The sequence below is a fragment of the Indicator indicator genome, chromosome 7 (assembly GCF_027791375.1).
Source record: "Indicator indicator isolate 239-I01 chromosome 7, UM_Iind_1.1, whole genome shotgun sequence".
NCBI classification, from domain to species: Eukaryota; Metazoa; Chordata; class Aves; order Piciformes; family Indicatoridae; genus Indicator; species Indicator indicator.
Genome location: NC_072016.1, coordinates 15,624,198 through 15,651,782, shown reverse-complemented (window position 1 = coordinate 15,651,782; position 27,585 = coordinate 15,624,198). Strand labels below are relative to the sequence as shown.

At 40.1% G+C, this 27,585-nt stretch overlaps 1 protein-coding gene across 3 annotated transcripts; it reads right to left on the bottom strand.

Annotated features, from left to right (window-relative positions):
* Positions 1-192: 192 nt before the first annotated feature.
* PANK1 (pantothenate kinase 1) lies at positions 193-25,849 on the bottom strand. Of its 3 annotated transcripts, none has more exons than XM_054382224.1 (7): positions 25,597-25,849; positions 16,578-16,930; positions 7,919-8,172; positions 6,166-6,342; positions 5,603-5,726; positions 838-963; positions 193-252 (listed from the first exon to the last, which is right to left on the bottom strand). In XM_054382224.1, the coding sequence occupies exons 1-7, from the start codon at positions 25,847-25,849 to the stop codon at positions 193-195; spliced, it is 1,347 nt and encodes a 448-aa protein (XP_054238199.1). The 3 variants fall into 3 exon arrangements, with proteins under 3 accessions (XP_054238199.1, XP_054238200.1, XP_054238201.1); XM_054382225.1 differs by lacking the exon at positions 25,597-25,849 and adding an exon at positions 25,150-25,177; XM_054382226.1 differs by lacking the exons at positions 6,166-6,342; positions 25,597-25,849 and adding an exon at positions 25,150-25,177.
* Between the last annotated feature and the right edge of the window lie 1,736 nt (positions 25,850-27,585).

The following is a 27,585-nucleotide window of genomic DNA, read 5'->3' as shown; positions in this document are numbered from 1 at the left end:
AACCTCGTTATTCCCAGTATGAATTCTGACGTATAAGCTCAAAACCCAGAAGTTAAAGATCAGCTAAAAGATTTTTAAATTATTTACAAATCCAGCAGGTAGAACTACCATAATGGCTTCATTTCCATCCTTATAGTGGCTTTCACTCTTATCCAGCAGCATCTGCAGTAGGAATCTCTTCAGACAGCTTCATCACTGATCATCTGTCATTTTAAGCAATTCTAGAAGAGCTCCAACAGCTCCAAAATAACCCTTTAAACAAGGCAAAAGCAAGCCAAAATCAATTCTATTTCAAAATATGACATAAGCATGAGCATGCAGTCCTCAGTGCTGTTAAGCCAATTAAAAGACTTTTCTTATAATATTGTCCCTGCTGCACAAAGTATTTGCTGTATCTGAATTAAGTGATTTAACATGATCTTGATTAGGTCCAAGAAGAGGCCTTATACTGGAAAAAGTCTTACACAGCTCTCAACTGATAAAAAAGAAGAAATTATAAAATGACTACAATGGTGATGTACTGAAGTATCATTTCCATTATGAACACATCCGACAGTCACCTCAAAATCACGCTTACAGAGCAAAGCCAGGCAAATGAACAGAAAGCAATAGCAAGAGATGTGCAAAGTTTAGCAGCAAGTATAAGAAGATTAGTGATGAAACAAGGGAGTTAACAAGGCAATAGTACTCTTGAACAAATTTATAATTACATTCATGCAGAACTTTGTGCTTTCACCTCAAAGCAATGGCATTGAATTCTTTCTCCTAAGTTCAACAAATCAAGAACCACAAGATTTTGGTACTTACAAATCAAAGATTCAATCCGTATTTCCTTACCTCATGTTCCAAAAACAGAGCTTTCAGCTGTCCCTTGGACCAATAATCCATAGCATACGCTAGTACCTTCATAGAAATCATATTAATTCTGAGGAAGTTGCCAACAAATACCACCTTGTCTATGTTCTGCAAAATTGAAAAGCAGACCAGGAAAAATGATATTTAGATATATTACTATGCCTCATTCAACAGGTACATTTGCCTCCACTGAAGTGTAATGAGAATTTTGGGTCACATTTAAATTCTCCAGACTGAAAAGTTAAAACCAGTAATTGCAGTTACAGACTGCTAAACAGAGATACTGAAAGCGGAAGAAAAAAAAATTTAAAAAAGAGGAAATTTTATTCCAAAGAAATTCATCAACTGTGGTATCAGACTCAGCATGTTCTTAACAGTCCCAAGACATCCCCAACATGAACAGCATTTTGCCGGTTGGCAGAGTTGTTTTTGTGTGCACTTTTTTTTGTTCTTGGTTTTGTTTGATGTTTTCTGAGAATTGGTTGGCTTTGGTTTTGCCATTTTTTTTTTCAGTTGTGTATGATGTGGCTGCACTGAAGACATCTTCCCTGCCCTCAGTTTAAATGAAGCAACTTCCTAGAGATCACTGTGATTATTAAACCAGAGTGAGAATCTCTGAAGGGTATCTGAAAAGGATTATGTTAAGAGATGTAGTGATGGGAATAAGCATTCTTCATTATTTATTATCTAGACTGTGCTTGCATTCTCAAAACACAACTGAAATGCAGCCAACATGCCACTTGACATGCATTGCATTCCTTTGTTTCAAAGCTCACTTGAACTCCGTTTTCATACAGAAGCTTAAGAATTTTGAACAGACAGCACTAGTGTCAGTGAGAAAGCTACACATTCCCCTTACTTGCATGGTGCTTAAACAACTCCCTGTAACTATCTTATCAAGCCTTGGTTTAGCCATTGCATTTACCTGCAATGCTTCTGGGCTTGCATTTTGAATTGGTGTATCATATGATGTTCACCATACACCAGAAATGGATTCAGCAGGAGGCCAAATCCTGTAGACCTAGCTTTTACATGAGTCTTGAAGGAGCCTTAGTAAAGTATCTTCTAGTGTCCTCTGCTGAAAATTACTGGCAAAAATCTGCATAGCGGTAGAAGCACTAAGCATTACCTCTCTGCATTCATACAGCTCTGTGAAGCCCAACACCTGGTTCTGCAGCAACTAATTTTCTACAGATCACAGTTTTGTCATGTCCAGTACTGTGCATGTGAAATACCACAGAGAATATCCTCACTTGGATACTCAACATGGGGAGTGCTGATATCCAGATGCAGCAATTCATTCATCCTGTCTCTGATGACTCAGTTACGTGTCTGACTGCCTTCAAACCAAACACATCAACACAAACTTTAAGTAACTCAGGTTTATAGTCATCTATCCCTTTAGACTCTACAGTTGCATTACCATGCATTCATGCTCATTCTTAGGAACTTATGTGACTGAAAATAAGAACTTCTCAAATTTCAAATAGCTGCTACTAAACATGGCCAAGAGCACTCTGAATCCTCTGACAAAGCAGTTTTGTCTCTGAAGAGATTTCTGACAGAGACAAATATGTAAGTAATTTCCTGTAAATGCAATACCATCAAATTGATGAGAATCTACATTTTAACACCATTTTCACAAAATTGCTTTTTTGACTGCATATACATACAAAGCAACTGTTACCAGAAATTCAAACAAGTAGTGCCTAGCCCAAGTACAAAAATCACTGAAAAATTTTAATCTAAAAATGCCAGTCATATCTACTACAATAGCACTATATATCAACATGCAAATTTCACATCAGTTTTATTTTCCAATATTCCTTGACTTAAAAAGTTACATTAAGGTTGTATCCTAGATTTTTGAACTAAACCCAGCATTTTTCAGGAGCTGGAAAACACTGACTTTTAAGCTCTCTTAAATGTTCTTAAGGGAGTATTGCCAATTTTAAATTGTTCACTACTGAAAGACAGAAATCTTAAACTGATGAAAGAATGGTGATGAAATGCTTACTCAAACTAACCAGATTGCAACACCCTTCAAAAGACATGCACTTTTTTTTGTACTCTGTGGGGTCTTGTTAAAGCATTCAACTACCCTGCAGTTGAAAGCTATACTATACCTTCAATGTAGTACATACACAAATTGCCAATATAATTGAGTTCAGGAATCTACATCACAAATGTAATTAAAAAGCCTTCACATTTTTGCAAGTAGCCTCTTTCAGATGCAACTTACATGTTCTGCTAGTAAGAAAAGTGTAAACCAAGGAGATTGGTTTCTTTGATGCAGTTCTGCTGTGCCTAGGACAGACTATGTTGTTTGACAACAGAGACAAATGGTTCCAGACTATGGAATTTTTCTACCCCACTGCCAACTCTGTGCAAGTAAACTTTGCTTTGAAGTTCTGCAGATAAAATATTTCATTTATTCCCCAGATTCATTTTTTTCCTGCACATATGCAAGTCATTTCCCACACAATATTAAAGCTGCAATAATTGGGTAACAAAAAACTGGGGAAAAAAAAAGGCACAAAAAGCCCCACACAATTAAAAAAAAAAAAGCAACAAACCACCAACTTATCAAATCTTGTGCTGCAGGGCACAAACTGATTTATTCAAAGAACCTGAAAGCGAGCTTCACCATAAACCTAATTTAATACACATGAACTCCACAAAAGTATATAGCATATTCAACTGTTTAAGCTCTCATTTGGGCTTTTCATTAATCAAGCTTGGTGAGAATCAGAGCCATATCTCCCAAAGGCAATTTAGGTGTCAAAATTATTTAGAACAGGATTACTTCCCCCTACCAAGAGCAAGCTATCTGGAGATTAGCTTATTTGCAGGTTTTTTTTTAATAGCATGTAAAGCTACTAAATAAAGTTTTCATTCTCTAAGGCTACAAAACAATTCAGTTCAAGTGCTGGAGAAATTCTGCTTTGACACTGTGAAACGAAGACTACTTTACACATCAATCTGCAATCCTCAGAAAAATCCTGTGGCTCACGTCCAGTTTAAGTAAGCCTGCCCACAAAAAGATATTAGGAACTTTCACAGCAACTCAGAAGCATTAGTTTTATTAGCAGCCTGCTTCCTCTGAATGCATCGCACGTGGCTCCCTGTGGCAACTCTCCATGCTTTGATAGCCCTGTACAATGCTGCTTGAACTCCATGCCACAAGGCAACACTGTAAAGAAGCTGAAAGCAAAGAGAATACTGAAAGAGAATCACCTTGACTGAGAGTCAAACTGCCAAAACCCCACTCCCCCAACAAAGTCTGCAGCCACTTTTCACAATGGAAGGAGGTTATCAGTGGCATTTGATAGGGGTTTACACTATGACTTGGGCTGTTCAACATAGCTGGAAGTGCTCTAGAAGAGCACATCAGCAAGAAACACAACATTTGTTGGTATACAGAGTTATTCAGGAGAGCAAGGATGAAAAATTAACAGCATAACAATACTGAAGAGACTTACATCCACGTGTCTGAGGAATAAAATTGCAGCGGAAGCTTCAATTAAAAAAGTTAAATGACACAAACAAAAGGAAGAAGAGAGAGAGCCTTCAGGATTCAGTATTCCAAATCAGCCACCACAACTCAAGAAAGAGTGACGGTACTGTGGATGGTTTCTTAAAAAATATGAACTCTTAGTAAAAGAACTTGGAATGAAAAAATTATCAACATGCCATCACATAAATTTATTGTGCAACCACAGTCACAATACTGCATGAAGATCATTTGATCCCAAAATTAGAACCATAAAAAGATTAAGAAGGCAAAATGAAAGAGTGGAGAAGTGACAGTGTCTTCTGTAGGAGAGGAACTTCCTGTCTTGGGAAAGATCAGAAGGGAGATGTGGTAACAGTTTATTAAAAAAAACCCCAAACCAAAACCCACCAAAAGCACTCGTCATTTATTATTTGCCATTTCTCCTAAAGCAAAAAGCTAGAAAGGACCCCATAAAATGAGATGGCAGACTGGTGAGTTAATTGATTTTGTTTTGGGGTTTTTTGGGCTGTGTGGTGTGCTCAAAAGAAGTGCCTAAATATTTGGGATTTTGGTTTTTGTTCGTGGGAGTTTTTTAATGGTGTTTTGTTTGTTTGTTCATTCTTTTCTTAAGCTGCTGGAAGCTGGATAGCTACATGAATGGAATGATCCATCCATGTTTACCATGCCCAAAGGAAAGAAAGCAGCAAACATCTGATGGGAGTTTGAGGCAGGAAAACGAACTCCACTTCTCTTCTTTCAGACCCAACAGAATCGATCTTACATCTACCAAAACATTTAACACAATACACAATCTGAACTCATGCTATGGAAACAAGCCAAGCAAAACACTATTAAAAAAAAAACCAAAAAACAAACTACAACATCTGTTAGGAGACAGTAAGATCTGTTAATAACTACAAGGTAACTGGAAGTGTTAATTTGGATTTCAAAGACACTAATATTTATGTATTACAGCTTGAGAGCAACTGAACAGCTCTCGGCATCAACAGTTCAAGGAGATCTTTACAGTCCACTTTTCTCCACTCTTAACCAACTTGGAGTTCCAAGTACCCCACACTCTGCATTAAAGCATACACAACACAAATCAGTAAAGTTGTGCACAGATTTAATGTGGTGTCCTATTTACTAAGGCCAGTTCACACCTAATATAGCAACAGTTTGCACTTTTGTACTCTGATAATCAATGCTGTTTATAAAGCTTTTAAGCTCATAGTAAATATGCTGTCTTACCTCATTCAATGCACACATGCGAGCAATAGAACCTATGTTGTTGGTGATGGTGACCAAAGTAGCTCTGGCCAAGTCCTCTTTACTGATGGAATCTCTCTTTTCTTTACTCATCATATGACCAAAGCTGTGTGAGGAAGATTATTCCTTTTAATAGGAGTTATTTAGGAGTGCTAAAAGCCCTCAAATTTTATTATTTAGTAAGATTTGCTTGGATTTGATAGCCATTGATTTCAGACAGATTTGAAATGTGAAAAGGCATCTGGAGAGGCAGATCAATGAGCAAAGACCCTTCTTCTGCAATAAGCATAATTAAAATGGAATCAAGCTACATCAAGCATTGTTTATACCTGGGTTGTTGTTGTTGTTTTTTTTGGGAGGGGGTGGGTGTTTTTTTTTTTTTTTTTTTTCCAAAGAGTAGTGAGAAATCCAAGGACAAACCAAACAATTCATTCAGTGACACTTCTACAAGGACATAGTGCACAGTCCAGGGATCGTGCGTTCATTTCAGCACCCAGAGTAAGTTTCTCAAGAAACTCCTTAAGACCAGTTCAATGAACACATACCTTGAGGCTACAGCAGACCCTTGGAGGCCAAACCGCTCATAATCTCCTCCATAAATATCTTTCACCAGCTTATCCACATTGGTGCTGTCTCCTTTTGCAGCCATTTCCAGCGCTTCTTCAAACGTCTCGCAACCAGTCAGCAGACAGCACAGCCCCAGGAATGTTCCTCCTCCAAGACTTTGGAAAAAGCACAGTTCCTTCAGACCAACAGCTTGAATAAACTTTCACTACAGCTCTTCAGACTACCGTAAGCGACACAGTTTTTCTACATAGCTACCAACTGTTATCCTGCAACTCCTTCCTCAGAGAAGACAGACACCCTAAACTGAGTTTCTATTTAGCATAAACAACATCCAGTGTGGTTTTAACTGAACTGCTCAAATCTTTAGTTAGCATATTTTTTCCTATTTAAATATTAAAGTGTTAGCTGAGAACAAGGTCCTATCAAACACTGCAGATGTCAGTTTGCTATTTGGAGCACTCTAGCAAGTTTTCCTTGTGCAAGAATAATTAGCTAGGAGATCGTTTAAGTCAGCGACGAAATAACAAACAGCAATCAAAGTATCTATGCAGGGGGAGGCAGCCAAAAATCTATCTTTTATCTTTGACCACTGGCAGGAAGCAGTCTGGTTGTTTCCTGTTTAAAGCAAGGTTAGAATCAGCCCTGAAAGTCTCTGCCCTTCAAAGAACTGAGGGAGAAGCAGGCACTTAAGTACCTTGCATGGGCTCAAGTATTTACTGACTACATAAATTTATCACTGAGTATTTGTGCATAATAGGTTGCTAACCAATTCATTAAGATTTTACTTTGGACTTCAGTCTTGACAGACAGGAACTTCAACTTACTATCTTTCATATCCTTCCTCATTTTTTCTTAACCCTTGAGAAAGTTAGCCTATTTGCACTGAATGCAGTCACTGTAAACAAAAGTATCAGAAAGACACTACACTTCACAAAAAAGCAGAGGAGGTCAGATAAGGACACCAATCAGTACTCTGGGACTGTTAGGCAAATTTTTCTTAAGAACATCTCGTAGCACTGTAACATATTCAGCATCTGAACAACAGGAAGCTCAGCACACCAGCCACAAGACAATATTAATTTCATCACCTATAACAAGTCAGTAACCCACTGCAGTTATGCTTTTACTTTCACAGTGGAAAGGATCAGAAGCATATCTAAAGATATCATAAGGTCTATGCTTGAAAATAACCAGAATTGCAAGTAAACCAATTCCTTTTCTCTTCAACTTGTGTTCATCTGTACTGTACACAGAAACATGGCTCATGGCTTATTGTGACAAAGATATGCCTTAGAGAAAGCAATGGAAGACACACAGGCAGTCATGTGCAGCATGCAATGAGGAACTGAATGCAGCTCTGTAAGGGACCATGGAAAATCCAAAAAGCTTCTTTAGTGGTTGTTTTGGAAGGGGAGTTTTTTAGGTTTCTGTTTTGGTGGGGGTTTTATGTTTGTTTTTAAGACTACTAAAAATTACTTTGCATGTATGAGGCAGAAGCAGATCTATTGGTATTTTTACTACTATTCTGGATGGACTACATCAATAATTTCCCTGATGTAGACCCTTTCTCTAAAGGAATCCTATGATTCTAGCCTTGCTGCTGGTGGGCTTTTAAAAGAATGGGAAGACAAGCACCATTCAGGGCTGCATATGCTAGTCACACTGTCTGGTTCTATCCCATTACTAAGGAGGAAAGAAAATAGAATTAGAAGAGCATAAAACTAAGTTTACCTGGATCCTGTGACTCTTTTGTAGTTGTCCTTAGAATACACAGCTAGGATGCTGACCCCTGAGCCTATGTTAACCAGCAGCATAGGATACGGATTATCAAGGCAGTAAGGCTGTTTCTGGCACTGTTCAGGATCTGTAGGATTTTCAAAATAGTAGCACTCTGGTTGGCCATTGAAACCAACAGAATCAACATAAAGGAGGCCCTGGATCAAACAGTCCAACTCATCCAGTTTGTGGAGTTGCAGATCTGCAATCTGCAAAAAAAAAGACAAGAAGAAAGTAATAAACATTTCCTAGGATAATATAACACTGAGAAGTACAACAGGCTCTGCAGAAGCACTTTGATCACTTTTAATAGTAACACATTACGCTACTTAAACAGTACAAAGATCTGGCTAAGCACAAAGTCAAAAATAAAGATCTTGCTATCTGCCAGACATTGGGTACCTTCCAAGACAACGATGTGCTGCATAGTAATGCTGCTTAGTTCCTTTGCCCTTGAGACAATCTCTGCTCTGCAAGCAGGAAACATTTCTCCTCCCCTCCCCACCACTATTCAGAAACAACACATTTCTTTCCCCTCATCCCCATTCCATGAGGAGCTACAGCCTGCAGCTTTTGGACAGTTATCTGACAAATGCCTGCACAGCAGCATTCCTTAGGATGCAAAGTGTTTTAACTCATCATCCAACTACATTTCCCAGCAATATAATGAAACATTCAATAGAAGCATTAAGATCAGGAAACTTCAGTTAAAGAACAAGGTATTTAAAGCCTTACAAAATGGACATGATTATGTTAATATGCATTAAATATGCACTGGATTATGCTTAAGAGCTTTAATTTTTTTTTTCAGTATATGTCACCAATAATCTGAAAGAGCTGTTTCTTCAAACTACAGTGAGCACTTCAAAATGCCTCATGAATAATCAAGTATTCCCAGTATTTGGTGAAAAACGACATAAATACCCAAATATTGTCAGACCTATGCTGCCAGCAAAATGTTCATGAAAATTTAACTGTAAGAGAAGGTAGAAGAACAACTCTAAGAGCTTAAAAAGAACATTCCCTCTGAGATCTCACAAGTTCACCCAAGACTGAACATGTCTACTTGCCATAGCATCCTGTTTAATATAGGTATAAATCTCATCCCTTTGCCATTGTATCCTATCTTGAGAATCTGTAGAAAGTCTCCTTTTCAGATGACATTAAGTTCAGATTGTGTTAGAGAGAAAATACCTAATTGTGAAGTTGTTCATCTATTCCCTGAAATCATGTGCATCCTCATACCTGCAAAGGATGTCTCACCTAACTCAGCTTTCTAACAGAAAAAGCAACAGGTCATCAAGAACAAAAGGAAGTTATACAATACAGAGTTGGTTCTCAAACATTTGCATATAGGAGGATGTTTTTATAACAGCTAATGAAAAAGATTTGTGAGGCTAATCACCTCCTAATTTTAATTCTGGAAGGTACAGTAAGCCAGTATAAAAAGGAAAGATATTTCTGCAGAACAGGCATGGCCAATAGGTTACATTCTCTTGAGTTATTTAAATCTATCCCCTGAAGTTTTTTTTTCTGCTTGTACATAGCTCTAACTCGCCTGAAGAGAAAGTTATTCAACTCTTTGTTCAGCTTGCTAGTCCTCAAATCCTGGAGCCATATAAAAGAAATAAGCCCAACAAAATCAAATCAGCAGTCTCAAAGACCTCAATATAGAGCCAGTTATTCATAGGGCAACAGAGACACTTGGAGATTATTTCTTCTTGTTTTAGTATTTTCTCCTGTAACATTTGTAATCCTTTCATATTTTTTTTTCTTGGTAACCACATGGTTACACAATTACAATTGCAGAAATTCAGCATAAAAGACTTGAAACATGCAGCCAGCAAATAAAAAGAACAAATATGAATCAGGAGAAAAAGCTTTTAAAAGAAACATTACAAAAAAACTTGAGGCTCCCTTGGATTTCAGCAATTTCTTGTGATTAGGTTAAGAGGAAAAGCTGCAATTAAGAGATATACAACACAGGGCATTAATCAATTCTGCAAGCACTTTCTCACAATGGACATTGTATGGAGCCCACCAAGTAATAACTTGTTAGATTTCTTTTGTTCAAATCCAACTAATCTCACACATAGTTAGTAAAAATATGGAAAGATTCTATACTAGTCTTTCTCTAGGTTATGTGCTGTGCAGTCTCAATTTCCTCATCTTATTGTATATGTTTCATGCAGCATGACCAAACAGACATAGCATGAACAATCAAACATGCTATGAACCAAAACTGTTATACAAAGACAAGTCACTAGCAGATTTATGACCCCTACAAAAACCTCTAACCTCCCACAGGCCTAACACCCAGCCACAAGCTCCATTTGTTTCGTCCATGTTACAGTTTTATAAATAGGAAAGCATCAATGGCAGACCTTGCAAGATAAAAGCAAGCAAGCAATACAAATCTAAGAGAAAACACTTCTGGTATGAGTGCAAAAACACCCAAAAAATCCTTGTTTCTACAAACTCTCCAGTCAACCCAACAATTTCATAAGGACAAAAGAAACTAATCAAAGATTCTTTTTCAAGCACTAAGTAATAGAGGGATTTATTAGGTCCAGCCCTCGATGTACAAAAGACATACTAGAATTTCTTCTGCTTTTTATAGCTCTGTGCTATATTTAACAGATGATATAGTGTAAGCAGAAAAGCCATGTTACTACTTCCCTTTATGTATGATATTCATAGCAGACTACAAAACTATTTTCCTGTGTTGTTACAGCGGTCTGGTTTTAATTTTTGGAACGACCAAGGCTGGCATCAGTATTCCTCATCTATTCACCTTCATTCAGGGCACCACAAGCTCTGCAGCCACCAGACCTCTGGGGATGCAAACAGCCCAGTAAGCCACCAATGTTTCTGAACACAAATCAGGGCACGGTTGCAAGAAACGTAGTAACAGTCTTGTACAGGAAGCCAAGACAGAACCAGGGTCACAACTGCCAGTCCCTGCCCCTGCATTTAGAGCTGCCTTTTCTCTATTCATTTCTTTGCTCACAATGACTTATAAGCAGCAAAACTGCATCATGAAAGACATGCCTGTAAACATCATAACATGTGTAGGCAAACGTTTTTTCTGGTGGTGCCACTTGACCTACAACACTCCAGTAGTCATCTTTCACTTTGTCAAACCTCTTCTTGCAGGAGCTGAAGTTTATGTGCAAAAATGCAAGACAAAATTGGGAGCTCCATGTAGCAGCACAATTTAATTGAAGTTTTTTTCCTACAACCTTTTTACAAAATGCATTTGCAGATGTTTTCCATCCCTTTAAAATTCCTAATGTGAAGGCAGACAGCATAATGGTTAACTTACCCTGTTTTACACTCCTGTAACTATACTCAGCATAGTGCCTCTCTAGAAGAGTTTTATCTCAGAAAGTTGTGCTATGAGAGGAAGAACTGCAGAACAAAGTAGTATACAGGACCCTGGAGGGAAAATTTACAATGGTTACAGGAAAACCGTATGTACATTTTTTAAAAGAACAATTTTTATGCATTATAGCCAGTCTGTAGAAATTCCTCTTTATTTTCCACTGTTTTTTAAATACTGGGGAGGAAAACACTTTAGACTTCAATGAATGCTTCAGGACCATCAAAACAAGGGACTCAGGACTTCAATCACATTTACAAGCAGGTACAACACAACAAGGAAGTAATGAACACTTCCCCAAGACAGTTCACACCTTAGCAACAAACTCACAAAACTCATCTGATTTCAAGGATACACGAGGTGTGCTGTGTCTGTGAACAGATGCTATTTTAAGGAGAATGAAAGCTCACCTCTTCTTGTACACTTGCAAGAGGTGCTGGAAAATGGTACTGACTGTTCAAGTTTAGGGTGGACTTTTTGTTTACTTTGTTGTTCAAAAAAAAAAAAAGTATTATGGATGATGTAAAACAATATTTAGCTGTATTTAAGTATCCAACAATAAGGAAATAACGTGGTACCAACTTGCTGCTGCTTTGAAACATAGAAGCACAGATGTCAAAGACTTGGATCACGTTTGTTTCTTTATGGTAAATATTTCCACCTCAGCAGGGAAAACAGGAACAGCCCATGAATTAGCTGAGGGCAGCCATGACACACATGCAGTGGAGCTGAAGCCTAATGGATCAACACTGGTGTGCAGACACCTTTTCAGTGAAACTCCAACTCACGAAAGACTTCATCCAGTTTGAATTTTTACACTGTTACCATGTTCTATCAAGCACAGGAATGTCCAGACCTAAATGAAGTTCTGTCTCTTGGAAATTCAATGAGAAACATGATTTTTTTTTTCTGAAAGAAAGTATTAGGAACATAACATCTTGCAGATTTTTATATCATCAGTTACAACAGCCTCATATTCTGTATCACTCTGGCTTTTATATGCCTTCTGGGTATTGCTCCAGTTTTTATTTCTTATAATGGTTTACAGTCTAGCTTTTCCTTTCAACTTTCATAAAGACACACTTCACCTCCTTTGTATTTTGATTGTCCTCACCTCAAACTGCAACCCTGCTTTGTTTTGAGCCCCAATGAAATACTCCCCTCAGCTAAGTTCCACATCCTGAGGCCGGGAAATACCTACTTGCATTCAAATGACAATCTAATTCAAGTAAAGAGTAAGCCCAGCATTAGCTGAGGCAGAGAAGACAGATTGCACCAGCTCTGGAGATAAAAAAGCACTTGTCTCAGATCCCCTCCAGATGATCTGCCCTCTTACCCAGCTAGCTGTAAGGATCTCTTCCCTCTCTTGACAAGGAAAAGATGCATGTTGCTTCTCCCCATTTCTTCTGAAGAGTTTCTTAGCTTCTTGTGCTCATGTTAATAGAAGGCATCATGATTACTTCAGCCATTCTCTGGATGCCACTTTCAACACCAGCCCAGTCTACACACTACAGGCTAGCACCTATGACCTGAGCAACAGTGTCCAACCTCTTCAAGCAAGTGAGGTACAACAAGATTTTTGAGTGTCTTACAGAAACTTAGAGTTACACAGCTTGCTTACACTAAACCACAGGACAGTGAGTTCACTTGCTTTAAGATAAATAACAGTCTACATGTCATCCACATGCATCCACAAAGTCAGTCCTTAGAATGAGCTAGTAACTGGCACAAAGAAATCATTCTCCAACAGCCAAGTTTACACTTAAAGCTTTTTTTCTTACAGATTATGGGGCAAGTCAAGGCCTGACTGTGTGTTGGTATCATATTTCCTTCCTCCCCTGCCTCAAATGTTCTTCATTAAGTTACGGTTTTCAGTCTAGGCTCTGCTTCCACTGAAGCCATCAGTAAAATTTCTACCAAGGTAAGTCAGGTTCTGTAGCTGCCTGTTCAGAAAAGGAATACAAAGACCCCACCACTGAGCCACTGCAATCAACACGAATTTTGCAATAGAGCAGGAAGATTAAGCAACAGACTCATCCACGCCTTAAAACTACTTCTAACTGAAGTCAAAGGGCCATAAAGACTAGTCATTCAGAAAGGGGGACAAACCCCCAAACAACAGCAACACACATGAAAAATCTCCCCCAGTATCCCACAAAACCCCCAAACAAACCCAGAAAAAAATCCCCTAAAGTGAAAATAGTCCCTTCAGTGAATTATGGGCTTTAATGAACATTAAGTATAACCATATGGTTGGTAAAATTATTTCTGTGGTCTAGAATCAGTTTTCCTACTTCTAAGGGAAGCATTCACATCTTAAGAATAATCAAATGATTTGCCATGCTACTGATCGTTGTTGCCTGCAGTCCATAGAGACTTCTCCAGGTCTCCTATCCACCAGTGTGGATTAACATGAAAGGGAGGTCAGACTGGTAAACCGATCTAGCTTTGCAGATTTAGTTGTCTTTCCATAGCACGGAAGGCAGGCTAAGGGCAAACAGAAGATGCCACTCAGTTTTATTTTTAACATATAAAAGCAAAAGAGATGTCTAAATCAAACCTAACTCATTTAGGGATTTAGAATTGAGACACTGGAACAGGCAAGTGACAAAAGGGGTTTGCCTTAAGGAAGAAAAACCTGCTGTAATTGTAGAATGATTGCTTCTTTGGGATTCAAATGTTGTTTTGCAATACGTTGGATCTTTTGTCCTAATTCTATGCAGTTCTGAAGTCCCATAAGCATTTAGAAATACCACAAAAGACAAACAACTGACAAGCATGTACACAAGGAAATAGAGTCAGAACAAAAGCATGTTACCTTTATCAGTTAGCAAGCTTCCTAGCATTCAACCAGATTTTTTTGTGAATGTTGTTAATTTCATCAAAAATACTTACTTTTATCTACATTGCTTCTAAGTAACAGAAACATTTAAAGCCTCTTCCATAAATGGTATTATACAATACTGAAACCTGCAACAGCAAGATATTAGACTTGGCACATATTCTCTACCTCTACAGGTGCATTAGAGTGACCAAGTATTTGCAACAGATATTTCAATACATTGAGAGTGCAGCCCTGTTGTCCAATGACAATTTGCAAGCAGTGGAACACACTGAGATAGCCAGCTGCTGCTACAATAGCTAATGAAGTGTAGAAATATAAGTGTCAGGACCTAGGACACTCAACCCTTCCAGAGAGACTAAGCAAACAAATCTTCAAGTAACATGTAGTATTTTGCTTCTGTAATACTCTATGGATACTACAGTTTGAGCCAAGAAATACTTGCTATAAAGGAAGGTGTGGAACTGGGTAGCTGTAAGAGGAGGCCTCCAAAGCACACATCAGGTGAGAGCACATCACTGACTGCTCTGTTACAGGACACCCCAGCCAACCATTATAGTGTTTTTCTTGAACTACCTACAAGTTATGCAGCACACAAACTGCAAAGTAACACTGCAAAGATATGGGATTTCATTCCTAAGTCCAATAAGTTGCTATGCGACCTTGTATTTTTGTACAATAGCTAGCAAAATATCCCAAGCTTCCAGTGCTTCATCAACTACTGCAGCTGAGATGATAGAGACTGGTCCTTCACTGCAAAATTACATCTTTACACCAGACAAAGCCAAAGCTGTTACAGCGACTGGGTAACTTCCAGTTCAGCTGTAGAGCTGAGGAAGAGACGGTTATGAACTTACCAAGTAAGCATTTCTAGTTGCTATTACATGATGCAAAGAGATGAATTTGGGAAGACTAACCATTCCAAAGGGATAACCTCTTCAGGAAGTCTCAAAGTGACTTTCCATTGTCACTAGAGAATGTCCCCTGAATCATGCCCTGGACACATGGAAGGCTGCTCAAACACCTGAACTGAAGCTACACTAAGTAACACTGTCCTGCTGTGTTGCCAACATCCTTACATAATGCAAAATAAACAAAAACTTTGGAGGGTTCAATCATCAGTAGACTCTAACACATAAGAGACTTGCAACCAGCCCAAAGTAAGAAACCTGGCACTAGAAGCAACCTACTACAGCAACTCAGAAATTTGATAACCTTTCATTAGGCTAGCTGTTTGCATGTGCAACATTTATTGACAATGACTACACCTACACAAGAATCGCTGGACTTCATGTTGATTTCTTTCAGCATCCTCTGAGAATCTAGTCATCTGATAGGTATTGACAAAAAAAAGTAATCTCTTTTATTGCAGGAATGGATGTCTGGAATTAAAACAAAGCACACAAAGCCAAGGACTGCAGGCAACAGCAGTTGGTAAATCGGTACAATGGCTCCCTAGACTGAAGCAGACATCGCTTGCCCTCAAGACAAGGTCAAAAGCTAGAGGCACAAGTGTCAGCCCAGCCTGCCAAGTAAATCATTCACATTAATGTTAGTGAGACTGCACCAGCACAGGCAGACTAGTCATTCTTTTACAGAAAATAAACGAAGATATATCCCAGCAGAGGAAGATACACAACAGGCAACTGTCTCCAAATGACTGTATCTCTATAATGCAATTTGTAGAAGGGGCTCTCTATGCCTCCATCGCCACACAATTTTTGCAGTGTGCTCATCTAGGAGCTAGGACTGTTGCTGAAGTTTATATAAACAGCAGCATTTAAGTAATTCAGATTTACATAAGCTTTTGATGCTCCCTGTGGAGGCTGTTTTTAAATTCTAGGGCACCTGCTCACCCCATGAACTGCCTTTCACATGACATACTCCCAGAATTGGAATAAAAATCCAGCTGCCAATGTCATGCTTTCATACACTTTTCTCCCTCTGCTCCATGCATGGTTTTCCAGACTCTTAAGTCTGCCTGAAGACTAATACAAAGGGAAGGGAACCTGAATCTAATCTCCAGCCTGTATTTTAATTTCTGGTTTTCCAATATGTATCCAGTCTGCAAAACAAGTATTAGTCTCTGTGTTCTAGACTGTCATAACACACCCTCAGCCAATAAGGCATTTGATAATCACAGCTGTACTCTAAAATAAACTCCAAACATGTACTGCAGAGCAATATTTCATTAGAATACCCAGCAAGTAGAATAACCCTTGCCTCCATGCTGACAGCAGTTCTCCCAACTAACAAATGTGAATTGCTTCTGTTAGTTGTAACTGGTTAGGACACACAAAAACTATTTTCTCTGCAAGTTTTAATAGCAGGACTCCCATGACGTTTTCCCAAAGTACTTCCTCTTGAACCCATTTCAACTGTTCACGTACCGTTCTGAAGTCCTCCTCAAACTTGTAAGCCCCACCTCCTGTGGCACAGAGCGTAGTGTGCAAACTGGAGAAGTTCTTTTCACTACCCATCTGTATAAATCTGTGCATGGCACAGCTGGGAAAGCGGATGAAGTGCAGGTTTCCTTTGCGTCCACACATAGTCAAATTTTTCAGTTCAAGATGGACATCACGAATGCCAGTTTTACCATAGGCTGTATTGGAGGTCAAGTATTTCCTAATGCTTTTCAGGTTTTCCACCTCTTCCTGTTCCTCTTCTGCAGTAATGTCCTTAGGCTCAAAGTAGACCAGTTTAACCAAAGTTCCACCAATATCCATCCCAAACCACGGAAAAGCTAAGGACAAGGAGGATGGGGAGAAAGAAAAAGAAAGTCATTACAAATGTACAGGTTACCCATATCACTTAAAACATTTACTGAATGATAATTCAGTGTAGTCACAGCAGCAGCACCTGCTCCTGAAAGCTGAGGGTTACTTAGGTGTCCAAGACTTCATAAAGATCAGTTAAAAAAAGAAGAAGAAGAAAAAAATCTCAAAATATTCTTCTCTAGAGAAGCAGCTTTTAATAAAATGAAAGAATTTTTTCCCAGGAAAAAAATTTTACTCTTCAGTCAGCACCTCCTGACAGAGCACACTGACTGCATTTCATCCAGTCTGTCTCCTGGCACCAATTTATAAAAGGAGGGGAGGAAGAAACAACCAAACAGGAGAGTAAGATTTCTCAACCCACCAGAACTGCCTCTGTTGGAATTATACCACCTGCACATATTAGCAGAACGAGAAAGCCTTGTTTAAGTTCAGTATTTACCACTCACAGTCCTTTTCTTTTGAGTACAGGCTCCCTTTGCTGGTATGTGTATTAGCCTGTCATACATCTATACAAGAAAGGCCACTTGCCTTTCAGCATGTATATATATTTGACAGAGCTGGCCTAGATCTACCAAAGCCTTTGTTCTGTTAATATCAAGAGTAAATGACTATGGAGAACAGGCAGACAGAAGATACTAAGTGAACCAGGGCGGTCTGTCTGCTCTGCTTATATAGGCATGTATACATTTTACATAGTAAGCCATGTAACCTTAAGAAGCTGTAAGTGAGAATGTAAAGCCTATACACAGGTACTGCACAAGGCTAGTAATGTTTCTAAGATTTATTTGCAAGTACTGAGTATGTGGCTAATAGCTAAGACCCATTTCTAAAATACCAGTCACAGAGTCATCTTTGCTTTTAGGGAGAATCAGGTAGACTTGCTAGATGTGTGATTCTACCACCTAGGGCATCTCATGTGCATTACTGATATTTCTACCAGTAAAACTACATGTGAACAACTTGAGGCAAAGATTTTAATAAGCATATCAAGTACTGATCACACTGCTCTTCCTCACATAATCAGATTGCTATTAAGTTACTCAACTTCAGGCTGAAGGGACCTTAGAGACTTGAACTTCTTACCATAAGGGTTTCAGCATCATTCTTGTATGGCTGAATGATTTGAAACTAAATGTCACAATTGTTAATACACCCTCCCACTCCCAAATCACTCCTTAAATGTCAGATGTTTAAAACAGTTATTTTGTTCCATTGCTGTATACCAAATAACTCAAACATCAGTTTCTCTCCTCTTTCCATAAGGACAAGGCAGGCATAATGCATAAACTTCCATGAAATAGCTTGTTTACAAATCAGTTTTTCTAGGAACACCTACTGTCATCTGTTGTAAAGTCTTAATTTCTTTTTCCATGCCATGCAAGCTGCAAGACACAGATGCTGAAATGCAGTTTAGTTTAAGATTTGAGAAGATATGACACATACAGATGCATGAGAGCTCCCTGAAATGGGAAGAATTCAAAACAAGTGCTTTTAAAAGGGGCTTTATTTTACAAAGGCAAAATATATTACCATACACTAACCTGTAACTCAAAGACTTTTGGAAGTACAAGGTAAATATTTAAGCAAAAGTGGTCTGGTCCAAGCTGTACAGCACTACAGTGGAGCTCCGGACACCAATCCTGTTAGTGATTCACACAAATTTTTATTTAAGCTATTGAGAACTTTAATTATCCATCCTACTGGAACAGTGAGCCTCCTCCTTGAACACATCTTAACTATGTGAACAAGAAGCTTAATTTTAGCCTGTAGCTAAGTGCATGCCAACTTTCAGTACCCTACATTGAGGGCACAAAATCTACTACATCTACCTGTACTAACAGTTGTTTTAAAGCTATAGTGTAGATTTAATCAGAAGCAGCATCCCACCCTCCTACCAAGCACAAGTCCAGCACTAAGTATGAACAACCCAGAGTTATTAAGTGACTGCCAAGACTTTTTGTATCTTAACATTCTAAAGAGTCATAACTAAGTCATTATCAAATAATAAGTACTGTAACAAACAACTATGACACTATTTCAAATCTGTATAGCTCTTGGGACAGGCACACGTATTTACAGAGCAAGTAGAAACACCAAGACACCTTTTTTTTAGTTTATTCTCTCTGTGAATCTAAGCTCTTTTTCATTTCTTTGTGAGCCAGAGATCTGCAGAAAGAAATGGACTTTGCTCTTAGAGGAGCAGCAGTTTTCCTCAGCACAAATAAAGACCACAAGATCAGTTCACAATAACCTGTATTTCAGTCACTCAGAAGAGCAGCTTAGTTTTCTTCACAGCTGGTAACATCAGCTATCTGTTGGAATCACTTGTAGTAAAGACAACCTACTTGACTGGTTGACCAATCGGGACAATACCCAAATCTCAAAGTTCCTAATAAGTCACAATGAAATTCATACAGCTTCTATACAACTAAAGTGACAGAGTGAGAACACTTCTGTATTCCACTGATTATTTAAAAATGTATTTGTTGTATCTTTTTTAGCTATCAGTATGTTCCAAACCAAAATGCACCACTGAAGCAACATCAGTTCTTCTCAGTATCTTTAGATAACTCACCTTAGCTGATACCTAATGCACTTCGACTTTCCTAACACCACTGAATGGGCTGCTAATGGGAGCATACATGCAGACAACAAAGTGCTTCTGGGTTCTCCTGCTTCTCTGAATGTGGAGGGAAAGACCATTTAGAGGCCTTCAAAATTATTAGGGTCCTCAATGCTACAATCCAGGTGTATGATGCAAGGTAGGCATTCGTGTAGATGCAGTCTCCACAAACCTAAGGGAAATGGGGAGGTTTGGGGTTGGGTTATTTGGGGGGTTTTGTTTGTTTTAAACTGGAAGTCCAGCATTTCATTGATAACCTGAATAAATATCTAGTTCCTTGAATTATTAAAAGCCAGGAAAGCAAGGAGGGGAAAGTGAGATCCAGCACATCTGCATCTTAGTGTGGTTTACTATGAAAAAAGTGAAGACAGTGTGTTGCAGAAATGGTTTCACAATGTAAAAAAACGCATTTAACTAAAACTGTCTGATAAGACTGTTATGAGCTGATTTCTCTCACAGTCAGTATATGATATACCTATTGGATCAATGTAATTTATTGTGCAGAAAATAGAACTATTCTACTCTTAGTACACTGCAGTGAGTCATAAAAATAACAACACTATAATACCTACCTGTTCTAGGTCTCACACAACTGATTCAGAAAGTGTTAAGATAATCATGCATTCTTAAAAGTCTAGCATAAATCAAAGACTCCACTTATCTAACTCTCTTTAATGCTAATAATTACCACCAACTATTTTCTGGTTTCACATAATCACAGAATCTTAGGGGTTGGAAGGGACCTCAGAATATCATCTAATCCAACCCCCCTGCCAGAGCAGGATCACTTAAAGTAGATCACACAGGAATGTATCCAGGCAGATTTTGAATCTCTTCAGAGTAGGAGAATCCACATCTCCCCTAGGCAGCCTGTTCTACCGTTCTGTCACCCTCATGTTTACACGGAACTTCCTATGCCTCAAGTTGCACCCACTGCCCCTTGTCCTGTCATCGGACATCACCAAGAGGAGCCTGACTCCATCTTCTTGGCACTCACCCTTTACATATTTATAAACACGAATGAGGTCACCCCTCAGTCTCCACTTGTCCAAGTTAAAGAGCACAACTCCCTCAGTCTCTCCTCATAAGGAAGGTGTTCCACTCCCTTAATCATTTCTATGGCTCTGCACTGGACTCTTGCAAGCAGTTTCCTGTCCTTCTTAAACTGAGGGGCACAGAACTGGACACAACATTCAAGGTCAGAGTAGAGGAGGAGGAGGAGAACCTTTCTCGACCTACTAACCATACCCCTTCTAGCACCCCAGAAAGGCATTGGCCTTCTTGGCCACAGAGCACATTGCTGACTCATGGTCATCCTTCCACCCACTAGGATCCCCAGGTCCTTTCCCCCTTCACTGCTCTCCTTTGTTATCTTGATATAAAAATCTCCATTACTCCAAAATTCAGCTGCAGAAGCATGTGACAATACAAACAGAAGGTATCTACAGCATTGCATAGTTCAGTAACCTGATGAACACCAACAGCTGTGCTATCTGGGGGAAAGGTTCACCCATGAGAAATTCCATGTCACATTTTACCTAGTTTCTGCAGCAACTTTTAAAAGGCTATGAACCTATAAGGCATATTACATTCAGTTGAACACATGTGAGTTTTAAAAATCCTGTGCTTAACATAAAATATAAGGAGGGTGTGTGGAGCATAAATATCAAATTATGACAGAGAGGTCAGAGTAAGTCAAAATGAAAGAGAACTCCTGGGTCACTGATTAACATTTCCCCCCATTAAAGAGGGTAACCAAGGGTAATCCTTTTCATATGTTTAAGCAACTACCCCATTAGGTAAGCTGAATCTTTTTATTTCTCAACTCTTAAAACCAGACTATGCCTGAACCCTTGCTGGTTAGAACTTTCTTCTCACTACCTGGACTCTAGATTTATTTATGACCAATTTGTGAAGGTTTCTTCTTTTACAAAACCTGTTTCAGCTTATACATCTCTCTTATAGGACTTCTGTTTCCTTGAACATATAGAGTATCTCAATTTTTCACCTATAATTTGAATGGTGGTATCAATAATCTGATATTTTAGCCATAAATATCTCTGATAAAATATCTTAAGTTCAGCTACTTTTCTTCCTGGACATACATATGGTGAAATCCTATTACTTCATTTACATTGTCCCTTTCCATTTCATTTGCACTGCTTGATGATTCAATGATGAAAGAACTTCCTGCTCTAACAAGAAGTAGAAGAGAGAAACAAAAATAAGACCAGAAAAGCAAGAGTCATCTGAGTGTGAAAACTGCTTTCTGTTAAAAATAGAAGCTGGTAAGAGCTTACATATATTTTTTTAATTACTTCTACTTCACACAGTAATGTTTGGATTGCTTAAAATGTTGTAAAAAGGAAGCATTTGTCTTCCATTGAATAAAAATATTACCAAAAGCTGATTTCTGAAAGAAGCATTGGTAGATTAGGTCACTACCCAGCATGTAGCAATTCATTAAACAAACAACCAATGAACCCAGGAAAAAAACACACAAAAACACACACCAAAAAAGACACAAAAAGAAAACAAACAAAAAACCCCACCCACGACTAAAAACCTAACCAAACAAAAAACCCCAAAGCAAGCAACCAAAACAACTCTAACAAAGAAAAGCCAAACTTACAAATATAGAAGCAGCAATGATTACCTACCAAGAATCTCATTCTTGGATAGTTTTCATCAGGCTAGGTTCTGTCTTATCTGCATAAGCTTCCTATTCCTGTTGGCAAGGTTTTTTCTTTGTGATAAGACTGATAGATGGATTGCTGGGCCACAACACACCAAATAGGTCAGTTTGTTATATGACCAGTCCTATTCCTTAGGCAACCCTTGCTCCAAGCTGTACTAAAATCAACTGGAAATTAACTTTAAGCAGCATGTCACTTGAAGTAATCCTTAAGATTAAAAGACTGTGGAATGTTCCAATGCCTTGGATAGAATTTCAGTAACTAATAACATGGTATTATTCAATAGCAAGACCAAAAACATTTTCACTCCTGTATTCTTCACCAAATTATACTATGTAACCATGGCATTCCATATTTAACATTGCCACAGGTGAAAAAGCCCAGGTTTTCCACAGTTTCCACCTGGCTAAGTACTACATCGTGCTGCAGCCAAACACCACAGGTGCAACAACCTAAACACTCGCTGAAAGCATTCTTTACTGTGAAGCTACAACTTGAAGTGCTTACAAACTATAACTAATATGCCTTAGAACTGCTATTGCTAAATGATCACAATGCCTCAAAATACACATTCTTTAACCCCTAACAATTATCAGCTGACCTGAGGTAAGATGCAAGATGATTTGAATAGAGACTCCAAAGCTTTATCCTAAGAAGAGCAATAGAATTCAGATGTGCAGCCAGCTTCTTCCCTACATCTGAGGTAGAAGCACTTAACTCCTTTTTCTTTCTTCTATTCAAAGATCACATTTAAACTGAATGAGATGACACGCTTCTGAAGTTTGCAGAACTCACACAGTTTCAGTATTTTACTCTCTCCTGGAGCACTTCACAGTGGAAGACATACACAAGAGGTATGCTATCGATGATGATGTGCTGTGATACAGAAAGGTAACACAAACCCATGTCTTATAAAGGGTCTGCACTAATGATCTGAACCAGAAAGACTAGCATCCAACTGTAGTTTGTCTAAAGTAAAAATGAAGCAAAACCAAGCTTCTCACCAGAAGTAGGTGAGTCAAAAGACAGACAAATTATTCCCAGAATCTGTCTCATCGGAGGCCAATCAGCAAAGTGCACTGGTTTCACACAGAATCTTTCCTTTTCAGATGGGAAAAAGACGGGTATATAGACATCTACTTCACTTTGGTAGAACACCAGAACACTCGAGAAAACATTCAATTCATAAGGATTTAAAAGATTAATTGCTGGAGAAAATAGGTTTCATTTGCTGAAATATTGGGAAATGCCAATTATCTCACCATCTTTTCCACCATGCAAAACAAGCCCCACAATCAATACTGAAGTCCATGACATGTGGCAACTGCACTTCATTTTGCAATGTGTCCTTAGGCACAGAACAAACATCTGCAAAGACCAGGATTAAATAAAAAATAAATAAAGTAAACCATGACTATGTAGTATTCACCTTAGATACAGTGGAAAGCTCTGTAGCACCAGGAGAATATGAGTATAATGTAATTAATTTAAACTATCACATTTTACATCAAGACTAAACAGCAAATTTATTCTTGTACAAAGTAAACCACATGAACTAAAAACTGTAGGATTAGCAAGTATTCACATGTTTTATTAAGCAAAAAAACTGCACTCAAAATAGTTTTACAGAGCACCTCCCTCATTTGCTGTTTTCATTAAAGTCTTATTTCATTAAAACTCCATGACTGAAGTCTCTGTTGTCATACATCTTGGCAACAGAGCCAGTTACCTACCTCTTCACAGTGATGGACTCTTTACCCCCCTACAAAATGGCAAGGGAATTCCAAATAGCTCATTTCTTGTTATTCAAGCAATTACAAGAATCCCTAAAAGCCTTATTCTTTGCTTCAAAATAGTTTTTATTATTATGAAGAGTTTGATATGCAAGTGCTGACTCTTCCTAGTTACACCAATTCAAATGAAAAGTTACTTCAAGTGCTGCATTTTTTGTTAATGTATAACAATGCGAAGCTAGACCAAGACTACAAAACCAGTTTGTGATAGAGAATGCTTTAGTCACCAATATGTTAGATTTGTTAGAAGACTAACTTAGAAAAGGTACCTTGAGCACTACATGATTAATACACAAAATTCTAAGGCAAAGCAGTACACGTAGCTCAGCAAAAAACACTTCAAGGCTGGAGAAGACACTGGCTAATACATAGCCTTGTGAAAGCTAGAGGTCTGTCTGTTCCTATTTTGTTCTGCTTATACAGAGAAGTTTTTTAAGTATGCATTTCAAAAGAAAGAAAAAAAAAATCCTGAGTAGCTGAATGCACACGACTTCCTACTGAACAGAATCATCTTTTAAGTTTTGGCAGCTGGTAGCTGTGATCCTGACTATCCTCAATTACCCTTTTGGAACATGCTGAACTTTTAACAAAGCAGCAAACGTGTTGGTTTTATTTGAAGGGCCAGTGAAGTGAGAGTGCAAAGAAACCATTTTTCTACTGGATTGTTTTACTTGTAAACTTCATCACAGAATTATTCAACAGTTCCACAACTACTCATAGGAAAGTAACGATAATCAAGTAAAACATGGTATTAATCAACACATCTTAAGAATTTTGTACATAAGTACAGAAAGACTCAAAAAAAAAAAATCAAATAGCCAGTTTGCTAACACCCCTGTAACCAAATTCCACAGGTGATGCTTATAAGCAGCATACGATTAATTCATTGTGTTCACAATATAAGCTCTTCTTTTCCCAGACTGAGTAATTCACACACAGCCTCGACATCTACCTTTTTTTTAAATTAATTTTAACAGTGTTCGGAGAAGGGAAAGGCACATGTACTATGGCCGCAGTGCCTCCCCAACACTGAAAGCAGAGGCCTGCCCCTCGCTGGCCTAGGTGCTACTCACAGTGCTGCTTGGATACGATGAGCTTCATGGGCGCGTCTGGGAAGCGGCGGAGGCCGACAGGAACCTGGGTGCTGCCTGACACTGTACTCAGCTCGGTGCAAAGCTACCGCCCGCCCGTGTTTGTGCCGGGCCGCCGCTCCCCGCCCGCCGCCGCCCCATTGGCGCAGGGCGGACCCGGCCCACGCGGTAGCGGGGCCGTGGCCGGGTGCCGCCGCCGCATTGGCCGACACCCGGGGCCCTCGCTCCGCCCGGCCGGCCAGCCGGTGGCCAGAGAGAACGCCCGGGACGCGGAAGCCGGGCGGCGTTCCGCAGGGGAGGCGGTGCAAGACCCTAGCTGCCTGACACCGGGCCGGGCTGCAGCAGCGCCACACGGAGGCTGTCGGGCTGGCAACCCATGCCAGCGGCACCCCGCAGTGCCGCGCCTCGCCCGCCACGCTCATCACTTACGTGGCCTGTGCCGCCGGCCCGAGTCCGTCCTCCGGCGCAGCCTGCTTTTCTTGGGCGGAGAGCCGTGGCTGAGCGGCGGCAGCTCCGAGCGGAGCAGCAGCGGGTGCGGAGCCTCCCCGCAGCTGCCGCTGCTCAGCGGCTGAGTCGAAGGGTGGAAACCGTTCTGAAGCAGCCCGCCGAGCAGGGAGCAGGAGGCGGCGGGCGGTGGCGGCCCTGCCGGAGCGGCGGCCTGGGCACGGAGCTGCTCTCCCATGGCGACTGCCTCTCCCCCTTTGTTTCCCGGCTCAGCTCCGGCTGGGCGCGGCGAAGCCTCCGTTCATTCCGGCGTTCGTGCCCGCAGCTCCGTGCGCTGGGGATGCGGCGGCCCTCCCCCCGGCGGCGGTGGCGCACGGCGCAGGCGTCCTGGCCGCAGCGCGCTGCAGAGGGGTGGCCACCGCCCTCCGCCTGGGCCGCGGCGACCCCCGCCCCCGGGTAATGTGCGCGTTCCCGGCCGCTGCGTTCGTCACCTGCAGGGCTCCGTCAGCAGCCCCGAGAGCGCGCCGGGGCGGCGGACTGCCCTCACTCGCACGGTGTGGGACCCCAAGGGCACGGTCACGTTAGAAACCCGCACCCCGTGCAATGTCGGTGTGACTTCGTTCCCGTGTTTTCCCCTCGCTGGCACACACCGGGCAGGCCCGACCCGGTAGCCGGCTGTGGTGTCATTTTCGCTTCAGTGTCCACATGCACACGCTCATGCGACTCAGGTGTTTAGCTCTCGGAGGCCTCTGGTGTGGTCCCTGGTACACCTCGTACCTCACACAAAGTTATTTTTGCATCAGCACCAACGTTCAAGTTTTTGTCTACATTGTCACGTGTCTCCTCCAGAGCTCAGAGGCACAGTGTGACCTTGAGTGTATTTGACCTCATGCTTTTTTAGCATCTTGGCCTTCCCACCACAGCACTGATAACACTCGTGACTGTGATTTATTCTCTGACCACTGCGACATCCAAGTGTAAAAATACACTTTCTTAATGAAATGTCTTAAATATCAAGTGGACATAAAGTAAAACTGGGTGAACTCTGCTGCTGCGGTGTCATGTGTACACTGAAAAGAAACACTGAGTTTTGCTCTGCACGAAAAGATCATTTCACATACTGACTGCTGGTCACTACATGGATGATTGTCATTAAACAAAACCAAGTCACAGGCTTATCCTTACAGCTCAAATACGTACTAGGGACAGGGCCTCCGCTGTAGAACACATACAAAGATTAAAGAACTATTCTACTGCCTCTAGAACAGAATAACACAGTAAGAAATTGCTTCATGAGAGGTAATGTGACATTCTCCCCAGTTCCCAGCTGGGACCAGAACATTATGTTTAGGTAACTGGGAGCAAGCCACAGCAAAACATGCACATTAAGTTGGGGAAACAAAGAGAACAAACGACAAGTAAAATTTTTGTCCTAAAAAACAGCCATCAATGTTCTGAGGATGATTAAAACACTCACGTTTTTCCTTCACATCCCAATGCATAAGTAACTGCTGTAATTGCCAGCCCAAAAGTGACTACCCTGAAGACAGTACGAAGAAAGGCAGACTATATACATTTATCGCTAGAAGAAGCTGTAGTGCTTCCAAAATGATGAAATTGCTTGAAAAGTCCCTAACTTACTAAATTATGTTTAAACTAAAAATCAGAAGTCTGCTGCCTGGACTGGCAGGGACCTTCATACCACATTCCAGTTCAAGGCAGCTCACTGGTTAGGCTTTATGAAGACATGGGGAATCCTTACTGGTACTATCCTCAGTTGGCAATGGTTGTCCCTTTCTCCATGCCTGAGAGGGAAACTGACTGTACGTACAACCAGCCCAGTGGAAAAGAGGGGAATCATTCCTGCAAATCTATTTGTCTCTGCAATTAAATGAAAACATCAAGTATTAGTCCAGAAAATTAAGATTTGAAAGGATATTCAAATCTGGAATGGGTAATAGCAAAGGAGATGTA